The sequence below is a fragment of the Rhinoraja longicauda genome, chromosome 3 (assembly GCF_053455715.1).
Source record: "Rhinoraja longicauda isolate Sanriku21f chromosome 3, sRhiLon1.1, whole genome shotgun sequence".
NCBI lineage: Eukaryota > Metazoa > Chordata > Chondrichthyes > Rajiformes > Arhynchobatidae > Rhinoraja > Rhinoraja longicauda.
The window spans coordinates 98,610,327-98,637,964 of record NC_135955.1 but is presented as its reverse complement, the minus strand read 5'-3'; the positions used below and the strand labels follow the sequence as shown (position 1 = coordinate 98,637,964).

The following is a 27,638-nucleotide window of genomic DNA, read 5'->3' as shown; positions in this document are numbered from 1 at the left end:
ATTTAAAACCCAAGTAACGATGAGACACTGATGAGAACCAGCAGAAGATAAATATTTAGTGGACGCCAGAAGAAAGCATAGAGTCAGCACGGAAACTGGCCCTTCGGCCCAACTTATCCATGCCAACCAAGACGCCTCTGAGCAACCATGGGAAACATTACTTCTGCATCTATTCTGTATCTCTCTAAACCTTGTCCTATCCATGTCCCTGTCCAAATGTTTCTTAAACGTGATTGCACCAGTTCATTGGCTATATTTAAGAGGGAGTTAGATGTGGCCCTTGTGGCTAAAGGGATCAGGGGGTATGGAGAGAAGGCAGGTATGGGATACTGAGTTGGATGATCAGCCATGATCATATTGAATGGCGGTGCAGGCTCGAAGGGCCGAATGGCCTACTCCTGCACCTATTTTCTATGTTTCTATGTTTCTACCTCAACTACCTCCTATGGCAGCTCGTTCCATACACCCACCACCCTTTGTATAAAAAAAAGTTACCCTTCAGGTTCCTATTACACCGATCCTCCCTCACCTTTAACCTATGTCCTCTGGTTGTCGATTCCCCTACTCTGGGTAAAAGACAGTGTGCATTTACCCGATCTATTCTCATGGTCTTATACACTTCCTACCTTGCATAAGCATTATTCCGCATGCTCTTTTAATCTACTTTTTCTGCTCTGTTAATTCTAGGATAGTCAAAATCCCCCCCTATTTTTTAATGTGCCAATAAAGCTTTTGACCGTACCTCGGGACACGTGACAATAAACTGAGGTCTCGACCCGAAACGTCACCCATTCCTTCTCTCCTGAGATGCTGCCTGACCTGCTGAGTTACTCCAGCATTTTGTGAATAAATACCTTCAATTTGTACCAGCATCTGCAGTTATTTTCTTATATTATACAAACTAAACTGAGATCACCTAAGATGATCTCTCATTCTCCCATTCAAGAGTTTTCTGCTCCTTTAACAAACCCTCAAGCCGTTTTCAATCCCTCGTACTTTAATGTTGTTAAATAAGTGCTTAGGGGTTGCACCATATTAAAGGCCACATTATATATCCACTGATTCCACTCTGCTGGTAACAACAAAACGTTGTTCCAACTTCGTCAAACACCATTTCCCTTTCATGAAGCCATGCCAACTCTACCCAATCACACTGGTATTTCCCAACTACTCCGCTGCCACTTCCTAAACAACAGATTCCAGCACTTCCTTGCTCCTGGCATCAAACTAGTCTGGAGGTCTATTTCCTCTCTCTCCTCCTTCTTAAATAATCAAATTGGAAGGATGAGAGGGGATCTTATCGAAACGTATAAGATTATTAAGGGGTTGGACACGTTAGAGGGCAGGAAACATGTTCCCAATGTTGGGGGAGTCCAGAACAAGGGGCCACAGTTTAAGAATAAGGGGTAGGCCATTTAGAACGGAGATGAGGAAAAACTTTTCCAGTCAGAGAGTTGTGAATCTGTGGAATTCTCTGCCTCAGAAGGCAGTGGAGGCCAATTCTCTGAATGCATTCAAGAGAGAGCTAGATAGAGCTCTTAAGGATAGCGGAGTCAGGGGGTATGGGGAGAAGGCAGGAACGGGGTACTGATTGAGAATGATCAGCCATGATCACATTGAATGGTGGTGCTGGCTCGAAGGGCCGAATGGCCTCCTCCTGCACCTATTGTCTGTTGTCTCTATTGTCTATTGTCAAAGCTCTTGAAACACATTCTACATTTAACCGTTTACTGCCCCTCATTTCAATTTTTGGGTTTTTTTTTGGTGCTGGACGTCTAAGGTACATCAGTAAGAAATTATGGAGTCAGAGTTATACAGCACAGAAACTGTCCCTTTGGCCCAACTCGTCCATGCCGACCAAGACGCCCAATCTTGGCTCGTCCCATATGCCTGTCCATATATCCCTCTAAACCTTTCCTAGAGTTCTAGGTGCTAGTGGAATCAAGGGATATGGGGAGAAGCCAGCCATTACTGATTATGGATGATCAGCCATGATCACAATGAATGGCAGTGCTGGCTCGAAGGGCCAAATTGCCTCCTCATGCACCTATTTTCTATGTTTCTATGTATTTCTTTGGGGAAATCAGAGGCGTGTCAGGGGAGAACTTTCCTAAATTTCGATTTTTTTGAAATGTTATTTTTGATCTTATAGAAGTGTATAAATTTATGAGGAGATAGGGGAATCAAGAACCAGAGGATATAGGTTTAAGGTGAGAGGGGAAAGATTTAACGTGCATGTATCCATGTACCGGTCTTTTAAATTTTGTTATTGCCCCCACCTCAACTACCTTCTCTGGCAGCTCGTTAAATTTACCCACCACCCCCTACCTGGAAAAGGTTCGTCGGATTCCTATTCATAAGTTAATAAGTTATAGGAGCAGAATTAGGCCCTGCGGACCATCAAGTCTACTCCGCCATGCAATCGTGGCTGATCTATCTCTCCCTCCTAACCCCATTCTCCTGCCTTCTCCCCATAACCCCTGACACCCGTACTAATCAATCTCTGCCTTAAAAGTGCCCATTGCCTTGGCCTCCACAGCCTTCTGTGGCAATGAATTGCACGTTAAATCTTTCCCCTCTCACCTTAAACCTATACCCTCTGGTTCTTGATTCCCCTATCTCCTCATAAATTTATACACTTCTATAAGATCAAAAACTCCTCCTGACACGCCTCTGATTTCCCCAAAGAAATACATAGAAACATAGAAAATAGGTGCATGAGGAGGCAATTTGGCCCTTCGAGCCAGCACCGCCATTCATTGTGATCATGGCTGATCATCCACAATCAGTAACCCGTGCCTGCCTTCTCCACATATCCCTTGATTCCGCTAGCCCCTAGAGCTCTATCCAACCCCCTTTTAAATTCAACCAGTGAATTGGCCTCCACTGCGTTCTGTGGCAGAGAATTCCACAGATTCACAACTCTCTGGGTGAAAAAGTTTCTTCTCACCTCCGTCTTAAATGGCCTCCCCTTTATTCTTAGACTGTGGCCCCTGGTTCCGGACAGATACATTTTGAAACAGTAAAAATTGGTTTAATTCACAAAATCGCTTTACCTTTGTGAAAGGTGTCTTCATCTGGGATAAAGAAAGCACCTGCACACATTCCAGTCAAAACCACCAGCTTCACAAACCAAAACCTAGACACAAAATATACTGTGATCAAATAAATGCAAGGTTCAAAGAGACAGATCCCTCCCCCGTGTTGTCTCGTGCCACCAGTCACATCTTTGCATCCCCGCCCCCTTTCCGCCTTCCACAGAGACCGCTCCCTCCGCAACTCCCTGGTACACTCGTCCCTTCCCACTTAAACCACCCCCTCCCCCAGGAACCTTCCCCTGCAACTGCGGGAGATGCAACACCTGTCGCTAGGCCTATTGCAAGGATGTTGCCAGGAGGCCCTGAGCTAGAGGGAGAGGTTGAACGGGTTAGGACTCATTAGACAGGTGCATGGATAGAGCAGGCTTCGAGGGATATGGGCCGAATGCGGGCAGGTGGGACCAGTGTACATAGGACACGTTGGTTGGTGTGGGCAAGTTGGGACGAAGGGCCTGTTTCCACACTGTGTGTCTGTGACTCTACTGTAATACACTGTAAATGGCTCGATTGTAATCATGTCTTGTCTTTCCTTACCCTTCCCTGACTACCCTTCTTTAGTCAGAGGGTAGTGAATCTGTGGAACTCATTGCCACGGAGGGCAATGGCGGCCGGGCCAGGATATTTATCCGGCAGAGATAGACAAATTCTTGATTAGAACGGGTGTCAAGGGTTATGGGGAGAAGGCAGGAAAATGGGATTTGGAGGCAGAGATCAGCCATGATTGAATGGCGGAGTAGACTTGATGGGCCGAATGGCCTAATTCTACTCCTACAACTTGTGAATGTGTGAACTTTCTGCTGACTGGATAGCACGCAAAAGCTTTCCACTGTACTTCGGTACTCATGCCAATAAACTAAACTGAACAGAACTAAACTGTATCTGTGACCTCCTCCCTCGCCTCCGTCCAGGGACCCTAGCAGTCCTTCCAGGTGAGATAGAGGTTCATGTGCACCTCCGAAGATGTTGGCAGGACTAGTGGGTGTGAGCTACAGGGAGAGGTTGAGCAGGCTGGGTCTCTATTCCACGGAGCATAGGAGGATGGGATTTAGAAGGATGAGGGGGGATCTTATTGAAACATATAAGATAATTAGGGGATTGGACACATTAGAGGCAGGAAACATGTTCCCAATGTTGGGGGAGTCCAGAACAAGGGGCCACAGTTTAAGAATAAGGGGTAGGCCATTTAGAACGGAGATGAGGAAGAACTTTTTCAGTCAGAGAGTGGTGAAGGTGTGGAAATCTCTGCCTCAGAAGGCAGTGGAGGCCAGTTCGTTGGATGCTTTCAAGAGAGAGCTGGATAGAGCTCTTAAGGATAGCGGAGTGAGGGGGTATGGGGAGAAGGCAGGAACGGGGTACTGATTGAGAGTGATCAGCCATGATCGCATTGAATGGCGGTGCTGGCTCGAAGGGCTGAATGGCCTACTCCTGCACCTATTGTCTATTGTCTATTGATATCTTACAGAGGTGTACAAAATCATGAGAGGAATAGATCCGGTCGATGCACAGTCTTTTACCAAGAGTTGGGGAATCAAGGACCAGAGGACATAGGTTCAAGGTGAAGGGGAAAAGATTTAATAGGAATCCGAGGGGTAACTTTTTCCACACAGAGGGTGGTGGGTGTTTAGAACAAGCTGCCGGAGGAGGTAGTTGAGGCTGGGACTATCCCATCGTTTAAGAAACGGTTGGACAGGTACATGGATAGGACAGGTTTGGAGGGTTATGGACCAAGCGCAGGCAAGTGGGACTAGGGTAGCTGGGACATTGTTGGCCGGTGTGGGCTAGTTGGGCCGAAGGGCCTGTTTCCACACTGTATTAATCTATGACTCCTCTAACCTCAGCTACTGTGTTCAGTGCTCTCGACGTGGCCTCCAAGACAATAGACAATAGGTGCAGGAGGAGGCCATTCGGCCCTTCGAGCCAGCATCGCCATTCAATGTGATCATGGCCGATCATTGTCAATCAGTACCCCGTTCCTGCCTTCTCCCCGTAATTGACATTGGCAAGACCAAGCGTAAACAAGGCGACAGTTTCTCCGAACACTGGCGTCCCGGTCCACCAGGGCTTGCAGGATCTCCCGGTGGCTAATTATTTTAACCCCGCTTCCTATTCTGACCTGTGCGTCCTGGGCCTTCTCTAATGCCAGAGGGAGGCCATGCACACACTGGAGGAACAGCACCTCATATCCTTCTTGGGTAGCTTATAACCCAATTGTATGAACATTGAATGCTGAAGTTTGAAGTATCTAACCTACAAATACAGTAACCCCCCCTTTTCCGCCCTCTCTTCCCTGTGCCCCACCTGGAGCCGCACAAATTTTGCCCCTTCCCCCTCCATTTCCACCTGTATTCTTTATCTGCCTTCATAATTCCCCCCTCTTCTATCCTTACCTCACACTTTGTCTTTTCATCTCTGGCCTTTGTCCAGCCATCTACCAATCAAACCCCCCCCCCCTCATTTATATCCACCCATCACTCCTGCAGTCTGAAGAAGGGTCTCGGCCCAAAACGTCCCCTACTCCGTTTCTCCAGAGGTGCTGCTGGACCCGCTGAGTTACTCCAGCATTTTGTGTCCATCTTCAGTGTAAACCAACATCTGCAGTTCCTTCCTCCACCTATCACTTGCCAGGTCCTACTGCCACCTATTTTCCAGCTTTCTCCCCTCCCCTCCCCTCACCCCCCCAGCCCCTTAACATCCGAGGAATGGTCCCGACCGCAACTATCACCTATTGCGTGCGACACAACGGGGCGGCGGTAGAGTTGCTGCCTTACAGCGCCAGGGACCCGGGCTCGATCCCGACTATGGGTGCTGTCTGCGCTGAGTTCACACCTTCTCCCTGTCACCGTGTGGGTTTTCCCCGGGTGCTCCGGTTTCCTCCCACATTCCAACGACGTGCAGGTTTGTAGGTTAATCGGTGCCTGTAAAAACTGTCCCTCGTGTGTAGGATAGGACTAGTATTTGGCCGATAACTGGTGGCGGCATGGATTTGATGGGCCGAAGGGCCTGTTCCCACTCTGTATCGCTAAAACTAAAACTATCCACGTCCTCCAACAATGCTGTGTACAGGAGGAACTGCAGATACTGGTTTAAACCGAGAACAGGCACAAAATGCTGGAGTAACTCAGCAGGTCAGGCAGCATCTCTGCAAAGAAGGAAAGGGGGGTGACGTTTCGGGGAGGTTCCCTTCTTCAGACCGCTCTCCAGCGATGCTGCCTGACCCACCGAGTTACTCCGGCACTTTGTGCCTTTTTTTGTCCTAAATAGAACGGTGCGCTTCCTTTCACTCCGTGCGTGGCCTTTGGGCCTTTCACTTACCCGTTGTGGAGCTTTGCTCGACAATCTTTACTGGTGTTTACGTTGATCATCAGGAGGAAGAAAATGAAAAAGAACACAGCCATTCCGAAGCAGACCTTGTAGACAGCAGAGTAGCCGACAAGTTTCTCACAGCCAGCACCCGCCTGAATGGTCCGACAAAAATCATTATAGAAGGGGACCTGTAAAAAAGCAGGAGAAATAACAATAGTTTCTGCCCACAGTAGTTCACAGATGCCAAGTATGATGCCTAAAACAGACAGCATTTTGTCTGTGCCCTTGGAAGGAGTTGCGTGACCTGCGTGGGTTTTCTCCGAGATCTTCGGTTTCCTCCCACACTCCAAAGACGTACAGGTATGTAGGTTAATTGGCTGGGCAAAAGTAAAAAAAAAGAAAAAGAAAAGAAAAAAGAAAATCGACCCTAGTGTGTGTGTAGGATAGTGTTAATGTGCGGGGATCGCTGGGCGGCGCGGACCCGGTGGGCCGAAGGGCCTGTTTCCGCGCTGTATCTCTAAATCTAAAAAAAAAAAAAATCAAACCACTTTTATACGTCCGAGCAGCAGAATGAGGCCATTCAGCCCATCGAGCCTACTCCGCCATTCAATCGTGGCTGATCTGTCTATCCCTCTCAACCCCATTCGCCTGCCTTCTCCCCATAACCCCTGACACCCGTACCAATCTGGAACCAGTCAATCTCCACTTTAAAAATACCGAGTCACTCCAGACCACAGCTCTCTCTTGAATGCATTCAGAGAATTGGCCTCCACTGCCCTCTGAGGCAGAGAATCCCACAGATTCACAACTCTCTGACTGAAAAAGAGTTCTAAATGGCCTACCCCTTATTCTTAAACTGTGGCCCTTTGTTCTGGACTCCCCCAACATTGGGAACGTGTTTCCTGGCTCTAACGTGTCCAACCCCTTAATAATCTTATACGTTTCGATAAGATCTCCTCTCATCCTAAATTCCAGTGTAGTGGGTGGGGCCTGGAATGCACTACCAGGGGCTGTGGTGGAAGCAGATATGACTGTGGCATTTAAGCAGTGTATAGATGGACATGCAGGGAACGGAGGGATATGTATCACCTGCTGGCAGTGGAGATTAGTTTAAATTGGCACGGAGAGGGTGGGCCGAAGGGCCTGTTGCTGTACTGCTCCAGGCTGCAAATCTGAATTAAAAACAATTAAAATGAAACTACGGAAGTAAGCGCAGACTGGGCGATCCTTTGACTGAACACCTTCGCTGAGTCCACCTCGGCCTACGTGATCTCCCGGTTGCCAAACACCTCCCTTCCCATTCCCACACTGACCTTTCTGTCCTGGGCCTCCTCTATTGTCAGAATGAGGCCCAATGTAAATTGGGGGAGCAGCACCTCATATTTTGCTTGGGCAGCTTGCTCCCCAGCAGTAGGAATTTGATTGCTCTATCTTCAAGTAACCCTTGCATCCCCCCTCTCTCCGTCCCCCCCCCCCCCCCCCCCCCCATCCTAGATGTCACACTAGTTTCACTGTTGAGTTCCGCTGTCTGTATTCACTCGTTATCACCTGGCACGCAGCCAACAATTGACCATTGTGAGCTCTACATTTCCTTGATCACTGTTGCTTTCCGCTTATCTTCCATTCATTTGTGCTAAGTATCGTCTATATCGCTCGTTCCCCATTCCCCAGGCTCATTGACTGAAGAAGCCGGCATCTGAGCAGGGACACTGTGGGTCTGGGATCCTTCTCCAGTCTGAAGAAGGGCTCCGACCCAAGACGTCACCCGTTCCTACTCTCCAGAGACGCTGCCTGTCCCACTGAGTTACTCCAGCATCTTGTGCCTATCTGTGGAAGTGCCCAGTGGTTCAAGTGCCCAGGCCCGTGGGAAGAGAGAGAGATAAGGTCATTGAATTGTTTACTTACGTGCTCCTTCAACGCTTCCCCCACGGTCGGGGATAACATGAGGAAGCAGACGATGGTGCCGAGAATGTGGTAGAGGGTGTACATGACCCGGGTGCCGGTGGAGGTCTTGATATTCGGGCATCCGCTGCAGCAGAGGGCACATTCACTGGAGCCGCAGCAGCAGGCCAGCTGAGGGCAGAGAGGAAAGACAACGGCCTCAGTGACTTACTGAAGGAAGCTGTGCATCAGATACAGACGTTCACTGGCCACACACTGGCCAACATTCATCACAATCACTGCCTGTGTTCTTATCAGGCTAAAGCGATTCATAAAACCAAATCTAATGAAGGAGAGGCCGCAAGCAAAGTACCAGTCACGATAGAGTGATAGAGTGTGGAAACAGGCCCTTCGGCCCAACACCGACCAACATGCCCCATCTACACTAGAGTCAATAGACAATAGGTGCAGGAGGAGGCCATTCGGCCCTTCGAGCCAGCACCACCATTCAATGTGATCATGGCTGATCATTCTCAATCAATACCCCGTTCCTGCCTTCTCCCCATACCCCCTGACTCCGCTATCCTTAAGAGCTCTCTCTTGAATGCATTCAGAGAATTGGCCTCCACTGCCTTCTGAGGCAGAGAATTCCACAGATTTACAACTCTCTGACTAAAAACGTTTTTCCTCATCTCAGTTCTAAATGGCCTACCCCTTATTCTTAAACTGTGGCCCCTGGTTCTGGACTCCCCCAACATTGGGAACATGTTTCCTGCCTCTAACGTGTCCAACCCCTTAATAATCGTATACGTTTCGATAAGATCCCCTCTCATCCTTCTAAATTTCAGTGTGTACAAGCCTAGTCTCTCCAGTCTTTCAACATATGACAGTCCCGCCATTCCGGGAATTAACCTAGTAAACCTATGCTGCACGCCCTCAACAGCAAGAATATCCTTCCTCAAATTTGGAGACCAAAACTGCACACAGTACTCCAGGTGCGGTCTCACTAGGGCCCTGTACAACTGCAGAAGGACCTCTTTGCCCCTGTACTCAACTCCTCTTGTTATGAAGGCCAACATTCATCAATCCATTGGATTGAAACAGTGTGGAAACAGGCCCTTCGGCCCAACTTGCCCACACCGGCCAACAATGTCCCAGCTACCCTCGCCCCACCTTCCTGTTGGCCCACATCCCTCAAAATCTATCCTGCCCATGTACCTGTCGAAATGTCTTTTAAACGTTGCGATTGCACCTCCCTCAACTACCTCCTCTGGCAGCTTGATCCATATACCTAACTTCCTTTGCATAAAAAAGTTGCCCCTCGGGTTCCTGTTAAATCTTTCCTCCCTCACCTTAAACCTGCCTCCTCTGGTTCTCGATTCCCGATCTCTGGGTAAAAGACTGTGCATTTTTATTACCATATCTATTCCTCTAAATAATCTTTCACACCTCTATAAGCACCCCTCAGCCTCCTGCGTTCCAAAGAGTAAAGTCCGATCCTGCTCAACCTCTCCCTATACAGTCCACCAACTTATAAAATAGGTGACTTGCTTAAACTCGCACTTGTGTGAACTCGCCCTTATGTAAACAGTTCTGTACTCCGCCGATCATGCACTCAAGGCAGTTTGTAATTTCCACATCACATCACATCCCTAGCGTTTGAGGCTCATTGAGGAGGCGCTGTGAACTGTTTTGTATGTGCTGTTATGTTTGTGTGCTACTGTATGTTTCATTTTTTTCCTTAGTACATAATCAGATGTACAGCACTTTGGTCAACGTGGGTTGTTTTTAAATGTGCTATACAAATAAAATTGTACGATCAGTGGAGTTTACATCTGAATCAAGCCGGCAATGGCGGCGGTGATTACCCAGAGGGCCGTGCCCTGCAGAAAGTGCCCTGGGTGCAGCTGGATGTGGCTGAGACAGTTAATGCTCTCACTCAGTTATTTCGGGCAGGGGATGGAGGTGGCGATTCCAACTTATGTAATAACTGACGCACGCAATGGTTCACGGAATGTAACCCTTACCCAAGTCGGGGAATGCCTGCATTATTGTTTATTGTATATTTATTTATGTGCTATTGCGCTAATAGGCCTGTAAAGCTGCAGCTAGTTAGAATGTCATTGTTCCTTTGCCAATACACATAACAATTAGACACTAGATACAAACAACCTGCAGATGCTGGTGGGCTGCACGATGGCGAAGCGGTAGAGTTGCATGCCTACAGCTCTTACACCACCAGAGACCCAGGTTCGATCCCGTCTACGGGTGCTGCCTGTACGGAGTTTGTAAGTTCTACCTGTGACCGCGTGGGTTTTCTCCGAGATAGACAATAGACAATAGGTGCATGAGTTGGCCGTTCGGCCCTTCGAGCCAGCACCACCATTCAATGTGATCATGGCTGATCATTCTCAATCAGTACCCCGTTCCTGCCTTCTCCCCATACCCCCAGACTCCGCTATCCTTAAGAGCTCTATCCAGCTCTCTCTTGAATGCGTTCAGAGAATTGGCCTCCACTGCCTTCTGAGACAGAGAATTCCACAGATTCACAACTCTCTGACTGAATTTTTTTTTCCTCATCTCAGTTCTAAATGGCCTACCCCTTATTCTTAAATTGTGGCCCCTTGTTCTGGACTCCAACCCCTTAATAATCTTATACGTTTCAATAAGATCCCCTCTCATCCTTCTAAATTCCAGTGTATACTTACTCCTCTCTTACTGTGCCAGAGACCCAGGTTCGATCCCGACTACGGGTGCTGCCTGTACGGAGTTTGTACGTTCTCCCCGTGACCTGCGTGGGTTTTCTCCGAGATCTTCGGTTTCTTCCCAAACTCCAAAGACGTACAGGTTTGTAGGTAAATTGGCTTGGTATGAATGCAACAAAAATGTCCCTCGTGCGTGGAGGGTAGTACTAATGTACGGGGATCGCTGGTCGGCGCGGTCTCAGTGGGCCGAAGGGCCTGTTTCCGCACCGTATGTCAAAACTAAACTCCTGATTACGGGTGCTGTCTGTGCGGAGTTTGCATATTCGCCCTGTGACCGGTGGCTTTTCTAAGGGGCGCTCTGGTTTCCTCCCCACGTATCAAAAACGTGCGGGTTTGTAGGATTAATTGGTCTCCGTAAATTGCCCTGAATGTGCAGGGAGTGGTTGCGAAAGTGGGAAACATAGAACCAGTGCAAGGCAAATAGATGGACGACGTGGACTCAGTGGGCCAAAGGGCCAAGGTGGCACAGCGGTGGAGTAGCTGCCTTACAGGGCTTATAGCGCAGGAGACTACGATCCCGACTACGGGCGCTGTCTGTACGGAGTTTGTACGTTTGCCCCGTGACCGCGTGGGTTTTCTCCAAGATCTTCGGTTTCCTCCTACACTCCAAAGACGTACAGGGTTGTAGGTTAATAGGGTTGGTGTATGTGCAAAATTGTCCGGAGCGTGTGTAGGATAGTGTTATAAGAAGATAACTGCAAATGCTGGTACAAATCGATGGTTTTTATTCACAAAATGCTGTAGTACCTCAGCAGGTCAGGCAGCATCTCGGGAGAGAAGGAATGGGTGACGTTTCGGATCGAGACCCTTCTTCAGTCTGAAGAAGGGTCTCGACGCGAAACGTCACCCATTCCTTCTCTCCCGAGATGCTGCCTGACCTGCTGAGTTACTCCAGCATTTTGTGTAGGATAGTGTTAATGTGCAAGGATCGCCGGTCGGTGCAGACTCGGTGGGCCATAGGGCCTGTTTCCGCGCTGTATCTCTAAACTAAAACCAAGCCTGTTTCCACGCTGTATTTCCAAACTGTAAAGAACAGTGTTTGGTTCATTGGAAGCAGGGAAAAGACACACAAGCAACTCATTTCAGCAGCCCTGCCTATGGGAAACTATGTATAGAGCCTTCACATACACACGTTAAAAATAACACAACTCACTGAAGTGGGGTGGGAAATATAAATATTTCTTAAAGGCAGAAAAGAAAAACATTTCTGGTACTTTGCCTCCACAGATCGGCAGCAAGCATTTATTTTAATTTCCAAATGAATCCATATGTTTCATAACAACATTAAATATTTGCCTTTTTGCAGGCAAGAAACACTCCGTCTTTTGAGTGTCTTGCGTACGCGGATGTTTTAAGCGAGCATCCTGCCACATTAGTTAAACATTAGTTCAGCTCTCCCCACCCCCGCTTGGCCGACAGGCAGCCAGCCAGCCGCCAAGGGCCGCGGTGTCCACTGGCCCATTACACAGCAGGCGAGGCGGACATGAGGCTGCACTCAGACTCTGTGAAGCAACACACAATAGACAATAGACAATAGGTGCAGGAGGAGGCCATTCAGCCCTTCGAGCCAGCACCGCCATTCAATGTGATCATGGCTGATCATTCTCAATCAGTACCCCGTTCCTGCCTTCTCCCCCTGACCCCGCTATCCTTAAGAGCTCTATCCAGCTCTCTCTTGAATACATTCAGAGAATTGGCCTCCACTGCCTTCTGAGGCAGAGAATTCCACAGATTCACAACTCTCTGACTGAAAAAGTTTTTCCTCATCTCAGTTCTAAATGGCCTACCCCTTATTCTTAAACCTTGGCCCCTTGTTCTGGACTCCCCCAACATTGGGAACATGTTTCCTGCCTCTAACGTGTCCAACCCCTTAATAATCTTATACGATTCGATAAGATCTCCTCTGAAGGCTCTATAGACTTCTCAAAAACGACACGCCCTTTCCAGTTCGCTCACGTCTTTAGTTCAAACACAGAGCTGGGCAAAAGGAAAAACAATTTTTTTTTTTAAAAAGGAAGATCGACACAAAGTGCTGGAGTAACTCCAGCACAGAAGATTTACGAAGATATTCATAAGATGTTCATATGTGGAAGTGTGTCTTTATTTATTTATTTATTTCTTTAGAGATACAGTGCAGAAACAGGCCCTTCGGCCCACCGGGTCCGCGCCGCCCAGCGATCCCCGCACACTAACACTATCCTACACCCACTAGGGACAATTTTTTTAAACATTTGCCCAGCCAATTAACCTACATACCTGCACATCTTCGGAGTGTGGGAGGAAACCGAAGATCTCGGAGAAAACCCACGCAGGTCACGGGGAGAACGTACAAACTCCGTACAGACGGCGCCCGTAGTCAGGATCGAACCTGAGTCTCCCTCCGGCGCTGCCTTCGCTGTAAGGCGGCAACTTACTTAGTATGGGTGTCTGGTGACTCAATTTTTCTCTGTACCTTAATTGGTACATGTGACAATTAAATTGAATCTGGAATCTTGAAGATCATAAATGATAGGAGTAGAATTAGGCCATTCAGCCCATCAAGTCTATTCTGCCGTTCAATCATGGCTGATCTATCTCTCCCCCCGAACCCCATTCTCCTGCCTTCTCCCCATAACCTCTGGCACCCGTACTAATCAAGAATTTATCTATCTCTGCCTTAAATACATCCACTGACTTGGCCTCCACAGCCGTCTGTGGCAAAGAATTCCAGATTCACCACCCTCAGACTAAAGAAATTCCTCCTCATCTCCTTCCTAAAGGAACGTCCTTTAATTCTGAGGCTATGACCTCTTAATTTCCTTGACACCCACTGAGTCCGTGCCGACCAGCGATCATCCCGTACACCAGCACAATCCTCCACACGAGGGACAATTTACAATTTTACTGAAGCCACTTAACCTGCAAACCTGCACGTCTTTGGAGTGTGGGCCACCCGGAGAAAGCCCACGCAGGTCACGGGGAGAACGTACAAACTCCGCAGAGACAACACCCGAGGCTCAGGATCGAACCCGGGGCTCTGGCGCTGTGAGGCAGCAGCTCTGCCGCCGAGCGTCCGTGGCACCCTGTCCTCACAAGACAGACTGGCACGCCATTTGTTCCCCACCCCCACCCCGAGTGCTCACAGTCAGGCACATAGAAACATAGAAAATAGGTGCAGGAGTAGGCCATTCGGCCCTTCGAGCCTGCACCGCCATTCAATATGATCATGGCTGATCATCCAACTCAGTATCCCGTACCTGCCTTCTCTCCATACCCCCTGATCCCTTTAGCCACCAGGGCCACATCTAACTCCCTCTTAAATATAGCCAATGAACTGGCCTCAACTACCTTCTGTGGCAGAGAATTCCACAGATTCACCACTCTCTGTGTGAAAAAAAACTTTCTCATCTCGGTCCTAAAAGACTTCCCCCTTATCCTTAAACTGTCACCCCTTGTTCTGGACTTCCCCAACATCGGGAACAATCTTCCTGCATCTAGCCTGTCCAAACACCCTTAAGAATTTTGTAAGTTTCTATAAGATCCCCCCTCAATCTTCTAAATTCCAGCGAGTACAAGCCGAGTCTATCCAGTCTTTCTTCATATGAAAGTCCTGCCATCCCAGGAATCAATCTGGTGAACCTTCTCTGTACTCCCTCTATGGCAAGAATGTCTTTCCTCAGATTAGGACCAAAACTGTACGCACGGACCGGCACGGACAATCGTTTAACAAGGTCTCAGAGGGAGCAGGGACAATGTGGTTCAGTGCATGTCTGTCACGAACATTATACCAGGGCACTGACTCACTAGCTGAGAGAAGCGGTAATTACAGGTAGCAAAAGGGAACGCCCATCGTCACCTTCTACTCCACAGTGCTGAAATAAACAGCATTGGAAAACCCTTTTAAAACAAAATGGTGTCACTGGCTTACCCTTCAACTCTGCTTGCAGGGGGAGAGTATGCTGCAGAAATACTCTGCGGCATACTTGGGCGGTCACGGTGGCGCAGCGGTAGAGTTGCTGCCTTACAGCGAATGCAGCGCCGGAGACCCGGGTTCCATCCCGACCACGGGTGCCGTCTGTACAGAGTTTGTACGTTCGCCCCATGACTGTGGGTTTTCTCCGGGTGCTCCGGTTTCCTCCCACAATCCAAAGACGTGCAGGTTGGTTGGTTAATTGGCTTTGGTAAAATAAGTTGTAAATTGTCCCTAGTGTGTGTCGGATGGGGGGTCGGCACGGACTCAGTGGGAAGAAGGGCCCCTTTTCCACGCTGTATCTCTAAACTTAACAAAGTCATGGCTAATTGAAATTTAAATCCCCATTTACCCACTTTTGCTCTGCCTGCCTGAGAACCTCCTTCTTTAGAAGCTGGAGACTGGCCTCACGGCGCAGTATTTTAGGAAGAGAACATTCCAGAAGCTATTGCCTGTCGTATATAATGAGGCTTTCTGGTTTCCCTGCCAATGTGGTTCGGCTTTCATCTCAATACCTTTCCCACTTATTCTGGATTGCTACTCCATATGACTGTATTAGTTCAACAAACATGGAACCACTTTAAGCAGATCAAATGGATCGCACAGATCCTTGAAACTCGAGGGAATCCAAGATGTGTTTACGAAACCACTCTTCACATTTACCCCTTTAATCCTTTTTATAACTCGACGGGGAACAGCAGAGATTCAAATCAATGCCTAATGTATGTTTCCTAGAATCAGTGCCAAAACTGCAGCAGTTCCGATGGATTCAGATTAGAGTTTCAGATTTCTGGTGGTCCCATCACAGAAAAGATGTGGAGGCTTTTGGAAAGGGTGCGGAGGAGGTTTACCAGAATGCTGCCTGGATTATGGGGTATTAGCCACAGGGACATGGAGGTTGGACAGACTTGGGTTTTTGTCAGGAACAGAGGTTGAGGGGGGAGCACAATGGGCGGCAAGATGGTGCAGCGGTAGAGTTGCTGCCTCACGGCGCCAGAAACCCGGGCTTGATCCTGACTACGGGTGGTGACTGTACTGAGTTTGTACGTTCTCCCCGTGACTGTGTGGATTTTCTCCAGGTGCTCGGGTTTCCTCCCACACTCCAAAGGGTTGTAGGTTAATTGGCTTAGGTAAAACCCGAAACGTCACCCATTCCTTCTCTCCCGAGATGCTGCCTGTCCTGCTGAGTTACTCCAGCATTTTGTGAATAAATACCTAGGGGAGTTACAGTGTACGGGGTGATCTCTGGTCTGTGCGGACACGGTGGGCCGAAGGGCCTGTTTCCGCACTGAATCTCTAAACTAACAATCAGTGGGTCAGAGGTGTGTTGTTGAATTATTATTACTTGACCTCTGTCGGTCTGGCAAGACGGATAATCCGGCAAAGCTCTGGAGCAAAGGGTGCCGGAAAATCAGTGGTGTACCTGCACCACCACGGCCAACCATTAACCCAATCCAAGAACACAGTAGATAGACTCAAATTGCTGGAGTAACTCAGCGGTACTCCCATTCCTTCTATCCAGAGATGCTGCCTGTCCCGCTGAGTTACTCAAGCATTTTATGTCCATCTTCGGTGTAAACCAGCGTCTGCAGTTCACTCCTACTTTTAAAAAATATATATATATCAAAAAATACTTTATTCAAGTAATAAATATTTACAAAACATTTTCTTTTATAACAACCCCATCCGATATGTTCAATACAGGTATTCCTTTCCAAATTTACATTGAGATTTACACCGTATCCCTTATTTGGAGGGGCGTCTCTCTCCACCACACCCTGCCCCCCATGTCCAGCAGCGGAAGGACCCTAGACTGTGGTCCGCCCCCACAGGGCCTTGGCGTTGGCTGCACTGAGCTTCAGTGCGTCCCTCAGCACGTACTCCTGCAGTCTGCAGCGGGCCAGTCGGCAACATTCCCCGACGGACAGCTCGCTCCGCTGGGAGGTCAACAAAGCTCGGGCAGACCAAAGAGCGTCTTTCACCGAGTTGATGACCCTCCAGCAGCACTCGATGTCAGTCTCCGAATGCGTCCCTGGGAACAGTCCGTAGATCACAGAGTCCTCTGTGACAGAGCTGCTCGGAATAAATCGTGACAGGGACCCCTGCAAACCCCTCCAGACTTTCTTGGCAAATCCACACTCTGTGAAGAGGTGGGCCACCGTCTCCTCTCCGCAGCAGCCGTCCCGGGGGGCAGCGTGCGCTGGTAGCGAGGTTCCGGCGGTGCAGGAAGGATTTGACTGGGAGGGCTCACTCCTACACACCAATAACACGATCAATCCATGCGTGATTACATGTTACACACCGGTTTAATCAGACACTTTCTGCATAAACATTCTCCTTTGCATCACCCTGAGCAACATCCTAAAATCAAAAAATGCAACCAGCCAGACACATTTCATACCGAAGAAAGCAACACTGGCCGACTCCGAGGTTAATTGCTCTGTCGTGTCAAGTTTCAGTCATCATCCCACAAGTGATGTCAATTTGAGAGCTCAGCAATTATCCACATTTCATTGCGCCTTCAATTTCTCATCAACTACGCGACATCGCAACGCAGTGTTGTTGAAAGCATGAAGTGCCGCATTATCTGATCACGACGCCTAGCTGGAGGAGCTGCTGCCTCACGGAGGCATTTCCATAAGTGATAGGAGCAGAATTAGGCCATTCGGCCCATCAGGTCCACTCCGCCATACAATCATGGCTGATATATCTCTCCCCCCTCTCAACCCCAGCCTCCTACCTAAGGACGGCTCGATTGTAATCATGCATTGTCTTTCCGCTGACAGGTTAGCACGCAACAAAAGCTTTTTAACTGAACCTCAATACACGTGATAATAAACTAAACTGAAACACTGTGTCTGCGCCGATCAGCGATCCCCGCACATTAACACTATCCGACACACACTAGGGACAATTTACAATTTCACAGAAGCCAATTAACCCACAAACCGGCACGTCTTTGGAGTGTGCGAGGAAAAACAAACTGTCACGGAGAGAACGTACAAACTCAATACAGACAGCGTCCGTGGTCAGGATCGAACTCGGATCTCTGGCGCCGTAAGGCAGCAACTCTACTGCTGAGCCACCGTGCTACCCTATTTTGACCTTTGTGTGCAGGTAAGTGGTAGTATTGAGAGAGAGTTGAAATATTAGGGAGTGAGAGAGCGGCACGGTAGCGCAGTGGTAGAGTTGCTGCTTTACAGCGAATGCAGCGCCGGAGACTCAGGTTCGATCCTGACTACGGGTGCTGCACTGTAAGGAGTTTGTACGTTCTCCCCGTGACCTGCATGGGTTTTCTCCGAGATCTTCGGTACAGGTACGTAGGTTAATTGGCTGGGTAAATGTAAAAATTGTCCCTAGTGGGTGTAGGATAGTGTTAATGTACGGGGATCGCTGGGCGGCACGGACTTGGAGGGCCGAAAAGGCCTGTTTCCGGCTGTATATATATGATATGATATGATAATATGGGTAAATAAAGGTGAAATTAGTGTAGGATTCATCTGAATGAGTGCCGGTGGTCAACACAGATCCAATGGGCCGAAGGGCCTGCTTCTGTGCTATACCACTAAACGGCAAATAATTGTGCCCACTGTCACAAGACTGTGTCTTCACAAGAGGCAATATAGACCAACAGTTGTCAAAAGTCAAGCCAGCAGAAAAAATGCAATGGAAAATGTGATTTGTAGATACAATAGACAATAGGTGCAGGAGGAGGCCATTCGGTCCTTCGAGCCAACACCGCCATTCAATGTCATCATGGCTGATCATTCTCAATCAGTACCCCGTTACTGCCTTCTCCCCATACCCCCTGACTCCGCTATCCTTAAGAGCTCTATCTAGCTCTCTCTTGAATGCATTCAGAGAATTGGCCTCCACTGCCTTCTGAGGCAGAGAATTCCACAGATTCACAACTCTCTGACTGAAAAAGTTTTTCCTCATCTCTGTTCTAAATGGCCTACCCCTTATTCTTAAACTGTGGCCTGTAGGGACATACGGATTGGCCAGGTAGTCTGGAACCCTCGGATTGGTTTACGGGTCACGTGGTGCGGGAGCGCGAGGTATTTGAGCGCCAAACTAGAGTTAGAGATTAGATTAGCGAGCGAAGTTAGTGTTAGTCCAAGAATAAGTACGTTGCGTTTGTCACGGGTTTTATCGACAATAAAGTCTTTGGATAATATCGCTCGTTTGGATTCACTACAGGCCCCTTGTTCTGGACTCCCCCAACATTGGGAACATGTTTCCTGCCTCTGACGTGTCCAACCCCTTAATAATGTTATACGTTTCGATACGATGAACTGCAGGTGCAGTTTTACAACAAAAAAAGACACAAAGTGCTGGAGTAACTCCACCGGTCAGTCAACATCTGTGGAGAAGGTGATGTTTTCGATCGAGTCCAGAGAAGGGTGGCGACCCACATCATCACCTCTCCATGTTCTCCAGAGATCTTGCCTGATCTGCTGAGTTACTCCAGCACTCTGTGGTTCAGCAGGTGCCACTTTTTTTTGACATTGAATGGGATACAATGACAGTGGTTAAGATATTGGACTAGCAGTCAGAAGGGGGGGGGGTGTATGGAACGTGCTGCCAGAGGAGGTCATTGAGGCAGGTACTGTAGCGACATTTTAAAGACATTTGGACAGGTACATGGAAAAGAAAGGTTGAGAGAGATATTAAGGTGGTGGAACGGGAGTGGTGCTGCCTTACAGCGCCAGTGACCCGGGTCAATCCTGACCACGGGTGCTACCTGTATGAAGTTTGTACATTCTTCCTGTGATTATGTGGGTTTCCTGCGGGTGCTCCGGTTTCCTCCCACATTCCAAAAACATACAGGTTTGTATGTTAATTGGCTTCAGTAAAAATTGTTCCCGGAATGGCGGGACTGTCGTATGTTGAAAGGCTGAAGCAATTAGGCTTGTATACACTGGAATTTAGAAGGATGAGGGGGGGATCTTATTGAAACATATACGATAATTAGGGGATTGGACACATTAGAGGCAGGAAACATGTTCCCAATGTTGGGGGAGTCCAGAACAAGGGGCCACAGTTTAAGAATAAGGGGTAGGCCATTTAGAACGGAGATGAGGAAGAATTTTTTCAGTCAGAGAGTGGTGAAGGTGTGGAATTCTCTGCCTCAGAAGGCAGTGGAGGCCAGTTCGTTGGATGCTTTCAAGAGAGAGCTGGATAGAGCTCTTAAGGATAGCGGAGTGAGGGGGTATGGGGAGAAGGCAGGAACGGGGTACTGATTGAGAGTGATCAGCCATGATCGCATTGAATGGCGGTGCTGGCTCGAAGGGCTGAATGGCCTACTCCTGCACCTATTGTCTATTGTCTATTGTAGGATAGGCTTAGTGTGCAGGGTGATCGCTGGTCAGTACGGACTCGGAGGGACAAAGGGCCTATCTGCCTGCTGTATCTCTAAAAAAAAAAGAAATGGGCCAAACGCAGACAGGCCGCACTGGTGGGTAAGGCAAAGCAGCGCCTTTACCACCTCAGACAGCTGAGGAAATTCAGAGTGTCTCTGAGTATCCTTCATTGCTTCTACTCTGGGGCTGTAGAGAGCATCCTGTCCGGCAACATTACAGTCTGGTTTGGGAACAGCTCTGCCCAGGACAGGATGGCCCTGCAGAGAGTAGTGCGTTCGGCAGAACGCACCATGGGAACTACACTCGCCCCCCTGCAGGACCTATACATCAGGAGGTGTAGATCAGAGCCAGTAAGATTATGAGGGACCCCTACCACCCCAGCAACGGACTGTTCCAGCTGCTACGGTCAGGCAAACGCCTCCGCTGTCACGCTGTGTAAACAGAGAGGATGAGACGGAGTTTCTTCCCACAGGCCATCAGGACAGTTAACTTTTATAACTCCAGAGACTAAATTTTGTCTTCTCTGTATTAACTGTATTAACTTTATTTATATGTTGTAACTGTAATTCTATTTTGTGCACAATCCACAGGCATTGCCACTTTCATTTCACTGCACATCGTGTATGTGCACGTGACAAATAACCTTGACTTGACTTGACTTGACTTGAGGTGGGTCAAGGATAGATCGGTCTTGGTCAGCATGGGTGAATTGGACTGAAGGGCCTATTTCCATGCTGGATGACTATGATTCTGTCAGAGTCCTAAACCACTGACCCGCCGAGAGTTCAAATCTCATCATAGCACAGGGGAATTCAAATGAACATCTAGAATTTAATTTTTTTTAAACAGCTGGAATCAATATTGCTAACCATCGAACTACTAGGCTGTCACTTAAAATCCCATCTGATTTAGGCATCTGACCAAGTGCTGACGAATGAATTTGTAGAGATGGGCACTTGATAGTTGCCATGGACACAGTGGGCCCTAAGGGCCTGTTTCCACACCGTGTGGTCAGAGCTTTGTGATTCACCAATACCTTTCAAGGATGCGAAAACTGCCAGGTTACCTCATCTAGTTTACATGAGAATTAAATCCCTACCCCCACCCCAAATAATTACGGCAAACTTTTTACATCATCGTCACTTTTTTGCATATCTTTCATTCATTGTTCTTTATCTCTCTGACTCTCCGAACACCTTTTAACCCAGGTATTTATTCACAAAATGCTGGAGTAACTCAGCAGGTCAGGCAGCATCTCAGGAGAGAAGGAATGGGCGACGTTTCGGGTCGAGACCCTTCTTCAGACTGATGTCAGGGGGGCGGGACAAAGGAAGGATATAGGTGGAGACAGGAAGATAGAGGGAGATCTGGGAAGGGGGAGGGGAGGAGATGGACAGAGGAACTATCTAAAGTTGGAGAAGTCAATGTTCATACCACTGGACTGCAAGCTGCCCAGGCGAAATATGAGGTGCTGTTCCTCCAATTTCCGGTGGGCCTCACTATGGCACTGGAGGAGGCCCATGACAGAAAGGTCAGACTGGGAATGGGAGGGGTAGTTGAAGTGCTCAGCCACCGGGAGATCAGATTGGTTGACACGGACCGAGCGCAGGTGTTGAGCGAAGTGATCGCCGAGCCTGCGTTTGGTTTCGCTGATGTAAATAAGTTGACATCTGGAGTCGCGGATGCAATAGATGAGGTTGGAGGAGGTGCAGGTGAACCTCTGTCTCACCTGGTAACCCAGACTCGTTACCACAGCTACGTGTGTTTCCTCAGTGCTTGCCTCCGCCTCCCTCTCTAACTTCAGGTAGCCCCGGCATTCCCTCTCTCTCCATCCCTCCCCCACCCAAGTCGCACTAGCTTCTCGTTTTCACCTAACAAACAGCTTGCAATCAATCGCCTGTTTCCTTTATCACCGTTACCTTTTTTTGCTTATCTTTCATTCATTGTTCTTTATCTCTCCACATCACCGTCTACATCTCTCGTTTCATCTTATCACTAACCAGTCTGAAGAAAGAGTCTCTACCCGAAACGTCACCCATTCCTTCTCTCCAGAGATGCTGCCTGTCCCGCTGAGTTACTCCAGCTTTTTATGTCTATCTTTGGTTAACTTTCAACTGCCTTCTCAGCAAGAGAAAACATGTTGGGATTGTCCGTCTTATACACATCTTTAGTTTAGAGAGACAGTTCGGAAACAGGCCCTTCGGCCCACCGAGCCCACGCCGACCAGTGATCCTCGCACTAATACTATCCTACACACACTAGGGACAATTTACAATTTTACCGAAGCCAATTACCCTACAAACATGTACGTCCTTGGAGTACGGGAGGAAACCGGAGCACCTGGAGAAAACCCACGCGGGTCACGGGGAGAACGTACAAACCAGCACCCGTAGTCGGGATCGATCCCGGATCTCTGGCGCTGTGAGGCAGCAACTCTACCGCCTCGCCACCGTGCCACCTCTCTTGAACAGTAGTAATTATTCACAAAATGCTGGAGTAACTCAGCAGGTCAGGCAGCATCTCGGGAGAGAAGGAATGGGTGACGTTTCGGGTCGAGACCCTTCTTCAGTCTGAAGAAGGGTCTTGACCCGAAAAGTCACCCATTCCTTCTCTCCCAAGGTGCTGCCTGACCTGCTGAGTTACTCCAGCATTTTGTGAATAAATACCTTCGATTTGTATCAGCATCTGCAGTTATTTTCTTATACTACTTGAACAGTACTCCAGCACTCCAAAGACGTACAGGTATGTAGGTTAATTGGCTGGGTAAATGTAAAAATTGTCCCTAGTGGGTGTAGGATAGTGTTAATGTACGGGGATCGCTGGGCGGCACGGACTTGGTGGGCCGAAAAGGCCTGTTTCCGGCTGTATATATATGATATGATATGATAGTAGTAAGATAGGAAAGAGCAATTTTAGTGGGATGCAAATTTCTATTTCCCCACACAGTTTATTCAATTTGCACTTACCAAAGAGCAGTTTCCAGCGGAACTGTTCCTGCTTTTTAGTTAATGATGATCGCGGACTGATGCAGTAAAGCTAACTCTAAACCTTGTGACGTTGGGTGAAGCACAGTCAGATGAAGCACCTCAACAAGATGTCCTTCAATTAACAGTGAAGCCTATTGCCAAGATGACAATTGTACATGGTGTGTAGAAAGGAACCGCAGATGCTAGTTCATACCGAAGATAGACACGTAGTAACTCAGCGGGTCAGGCAGCAATTTAGCTTAGTTTAGTTTAGAGATACAGTGCAGAAACAGGCCCTTCGGCCCACCGGGTCTGCACCGACCAGCGATCCCCGCACATTGGCCTCCACAGCTTTCTGTGGCAATGAATCCCACAGATTCACCACCCTCGGACTAAAGAGATTTCTCCTCATCTCTTCCCTAAAAGAACGTCCTTTAATTCTGAGGCTATGACCTCTAGTCCTAGACTCTCCCACTAGTGGAAACACTCTTTCCACATCCACTCTGTCAAAGTCTTTCACTATTCTGCACGTTTCAATGAGGTCCCCCCTCATTCTTCTAAACTCCAGCGAGTTCAGGCCCGGTGCTGACAAACGCTCATCAATTGTTAGCCCACTCATTCCTGGGATCATTCTTGTAAACCTCCTCTGGGCCCTCTCCAGAGCCAGAATATCCTTCCTCAGATATCCTTCCTCTTGAATGTCACAAAAACTAAGGAGCTGATTGTAGACTTTAAAAGGGCTCAACATCTGAGGACGTACACGCCACTGGAGTTAAATGGGTCTACTGTGGATAGGGTGAGCAGCTTTAAATACCTGGGAGTCCACAACACAGAGGATCTGACATGGACAACACACATTGCCGCCCTGGTGAGTAAGGCAAGGCAGCGCCTTTACCACCTCAGACAGCTGAGGAAATTCAGAGTCTCTCTGAGGATCCTTCAGTGCTTCTACTCTGGGGCTGTAGAAAGCATCTTCGCCGGAAACATCACAATCTGGTTTGGGAACAGCTCTGCCCAGGACAGGAAGGCTCTGCGGAGAGTAGTGCGTTCGGCTGAACGCACCATGGGAACTACACTCGCCCCCCTGCAGGACCTATACAGATCCAGAGCCAGCAACATTATGAGGGACCCCTGCCACCCCAGCAACGGACTGTTCCAGCTGCTACGGTCAGGCAAACGCCTCCGCTGTCACGCTGTGAAAACGGAGAGGATGAGACGGAGTTTCTTCCCACAGGCCATCAGGACTGTTAGCTCTCATATCACCAGGGACTAATTTAATTTACTACATTAATTTATTTTTTGTGTTAAATTTTTTTTTTCTATTCTGCTTTGTAGTTTTAGCACAATCCGCAGGCATTGCCACTTTCATTTCACTGCACATCTTGTATGTGTATGTATGTGACACATAAACTTGACTTGACTTGACTTGAAATGGTGCCCAAAATTGCTCACAATATTTAAAATGCGGCCTTACCAGCGCCTTTGAGGGCCTCAGCATTACATCCCTGTTTTTGTATACAAGCCCTCTCGTAGTTCTGTTTAAGACATTTCAGATAATCATTTAATAAACTGTTGACTGGTTTTAAATGTTTGCTGGTCTTCAGCCAAAGGCCAGCCAAATCTGCAGGGATAACCCACAAACTCTTCAATCACCTCAGCAGCACATGACGTTGTGTTTCTGGAGGCAGATGTGAATCACTGCATTGTCACCCACAACAGCTGCCGCCAATCATCACATATTTCCAACATTAGTCAAAGCAATCCTCGCATCAAGGTCAGCCTCAGCATTTTCTATCCTTGCATCTTCGAGTGAAAAAAAACCTTGTTTATCAGTTTGTGCAAACGTCTGTGCTATCCTGAAGAAGGGTCTCGACCCGAAACGTCACCCATTCCTTCTCTCCCGCGATGCTGCCTGACCTGCTGAGTTACTCCAGCATTTTGTGAATAAATACCTCCGCTATCCTTAAGTGCTCTATCTAGCTCTCTCTTGAATGCATTCAGAGAATTGGCCTCCACTGCCCTCTGAGGCAGAGAATTCCACAGATTTACAACTCTCTGACTGAAAAGGTTTTTCCTCATCTCCGTTCTAAATGCCTTATTCTCCATTCTAAAACCCCTTATTCTTAAACTGTGGCCCCTGGTTCTGGATTCCCCCAACATTGAGAACATGTTTCCTGCCTCTAACGTGTCCAACCCCTTAATAATCTTATATGTTTCGATAAGATCCCCTCTCATCCTTATGTATTATCTGCAGGCAGAGGAGATTAGTTTGACCTGGCATCATGGTCAGCACAGACATTGTGGGCTGAAGGGCCTTTTGCTGTGCTGTATGTATTCAACAGCTATTGAAAATTCTACATCTTGCTTGGAGAGGATACCCACATTGGCTCGGTCTAAGTGACTTACATGCACATTGGCAGCAGCCAAAACTTAGAAAGCTACAATTCATGGGCAGTTTCTTCCCAGCTGTTATCAGGCAACTGAATCATCCTACCCCAGAGAGCAGTACTGAACCTCATTGTTGACCCTCAGACTATCCTTGATCGGACTTTACTGGCTTTACCTTGCACTGAACGTTATTCCCTTATCATGTATTCATACACTGTAAATGGATAGATTGTAATCATGTGCTGTCTTTCCGCTGACTGGATAACAAGCAACAAAAGCTTTTCACTGTACCTCAGTACACTTGACAATAAATACCTCAGTACACTTGACAATAAACTAAACTATAATACATGCAAGGATGAAGCTCGATTCAAATCATTCAGTCCATGCAACTCACAAGGTTCATGTCTTACAAACCAGTCAGACACAAAGAGCTGGAGTAATTCAGCGGGACAGGCAGCATCTCTGGAGAGAAGGAATGGGTGACGTTTTGGGCCGAGACCCTTCTTCAGTCTCGACCCGAGACGTCACCCATTCCTTCTCTCCAGAGCTGCTGCCTGTCCCGCTGAATTACTCCGGCATTTTGTGTCTATCTTCGGTTTAAACCAGCATCTGCAGTTCCTCTCTGCACTTTACCAGTGAGCCCATATCAGCAATCTTTAATTCGTCTCACTTCCTCCCATCTTATTTTGCTTGAGTATAGTGTGTCCCTTCCAAAAATTACTGTAAATTTACTTCCTATGCGCTTTTAAGCTGTGCACTCCGAGCCAGACTAACCAACTGTTTTTAAAAAGAAAGTAGAAATGAAGAACTGAAGATGCTGGTTTTATATTTGGCCTGTATCTCTCTAAACCTGTCCCATCCTTTTTCTCCAGAGCTGCTGCCTGACCCACTGAGTTACTCCAGCACTTTGTGTCTATCTTTTGTTTCAAAGGAAAGTCCCCCACTTCCTCTCCACCCTGGTTCTTAAGCCAATTGTCCCAGAACTACATTTCTGTTTACTGACTTGTCTGGGAAGTTTCCTTTTCCATTACGTGAAAGCCTCCCAAATTTTAAACAGCCCTGTTAAACTTCCCTTTAATTCCGCCCTGATGTTTAGTTTAGTTTAGAGATACAGAGCGGAGACAGGCCCTTCGGCCCACCGAGTCCACACCGACCAGCGATCCACGCACATTAACACTATCCTACACACACTAGGGACAATTTGCAGTTTTACCGAAGCCAAATTAACCTACAAAGTTGTACGCCTTTGGAGTGTGGGAGGAAACCGGAGCACCCGGAGAAAACCCACGCAGGACACGGGGAGAACGTACAAACTCCGTACAGGCAAGCACCCGTAGTCAGGATCGAACCCGGGTCTCCGGCGCTGTAAGGCAGCAACTCTACCGCTGCTCCACTGTGCTGAGTACAAGAGACAAAATGGTCTCTTGTACTATTCTGGTAATCCTCCTCTATTTGAAGTCAGAGGAAGGGTCACAAATTAAAACGTCGTCTGACCATTTCCTCCACAAATGTTGCCTGATCCACTGACTTCCTACAATGCCTTGTGTTTGTTCAAGGTTCCAACATCTTCTTCTATTTGTTTTCCCTCGACCTTAAAAATAAAGTGTGGAGTTCAAATCTGAACCGTTCGAACTCCAGATTGAAAAATGAAAAAACTGGTGGTGGCACAGTTGTTGCCTCCCAGCGCCAGAGACCCAGGTTGGATCCTGACTATGGGTGCTTGTCTGTACGGGGTTTGTACGTTCTCCCCGTGATCACGTGGGTTTTCTCCGGGTGCTCCGGTTTCCTTCCACACTCCAAAGACGTACAGCTTTGTAGGTTAATTGGCTTGGTATAAATTGTACATTGTCCCTGGTGTGTGTAGGAGATGCAATTGTTTTCCGTCTCGTATCTCCGTCCGCACTGCGGCCTAACATCGAGGA

General features: G+C 48.0%; 1 protein-coding gene across 1 annotated transcript in view; it reads right to left on the bottom strand.

Moving 5' to 3' along the window:
* Positions 1-27,638, bottom strand: part of serinc5 (serine incorporator 5) — a 104,005-nt gene that overhangs the window by 49,750 nt on the left and 26,617 nt on the right. Inside the window, exons 2-4 of the mRNA XM_078396735.1 lie at positions 8,307-8,474; positions 6,411-6,589; positions 3,057-3,139 (exon numbers count right to left, since the gene is read on the bottom strand). Coding sequence (XP_078252861.1) covers positions 3,057-3,139; positions 6,411-6,589; positions 8,307-8,474 — 430 coding nt within the window. The remainder of the gene's footprint in view (positions 1-3,056; positions 3,140-6,410; positions 6,590-8,306; positions 8,475-27,638) is intronic.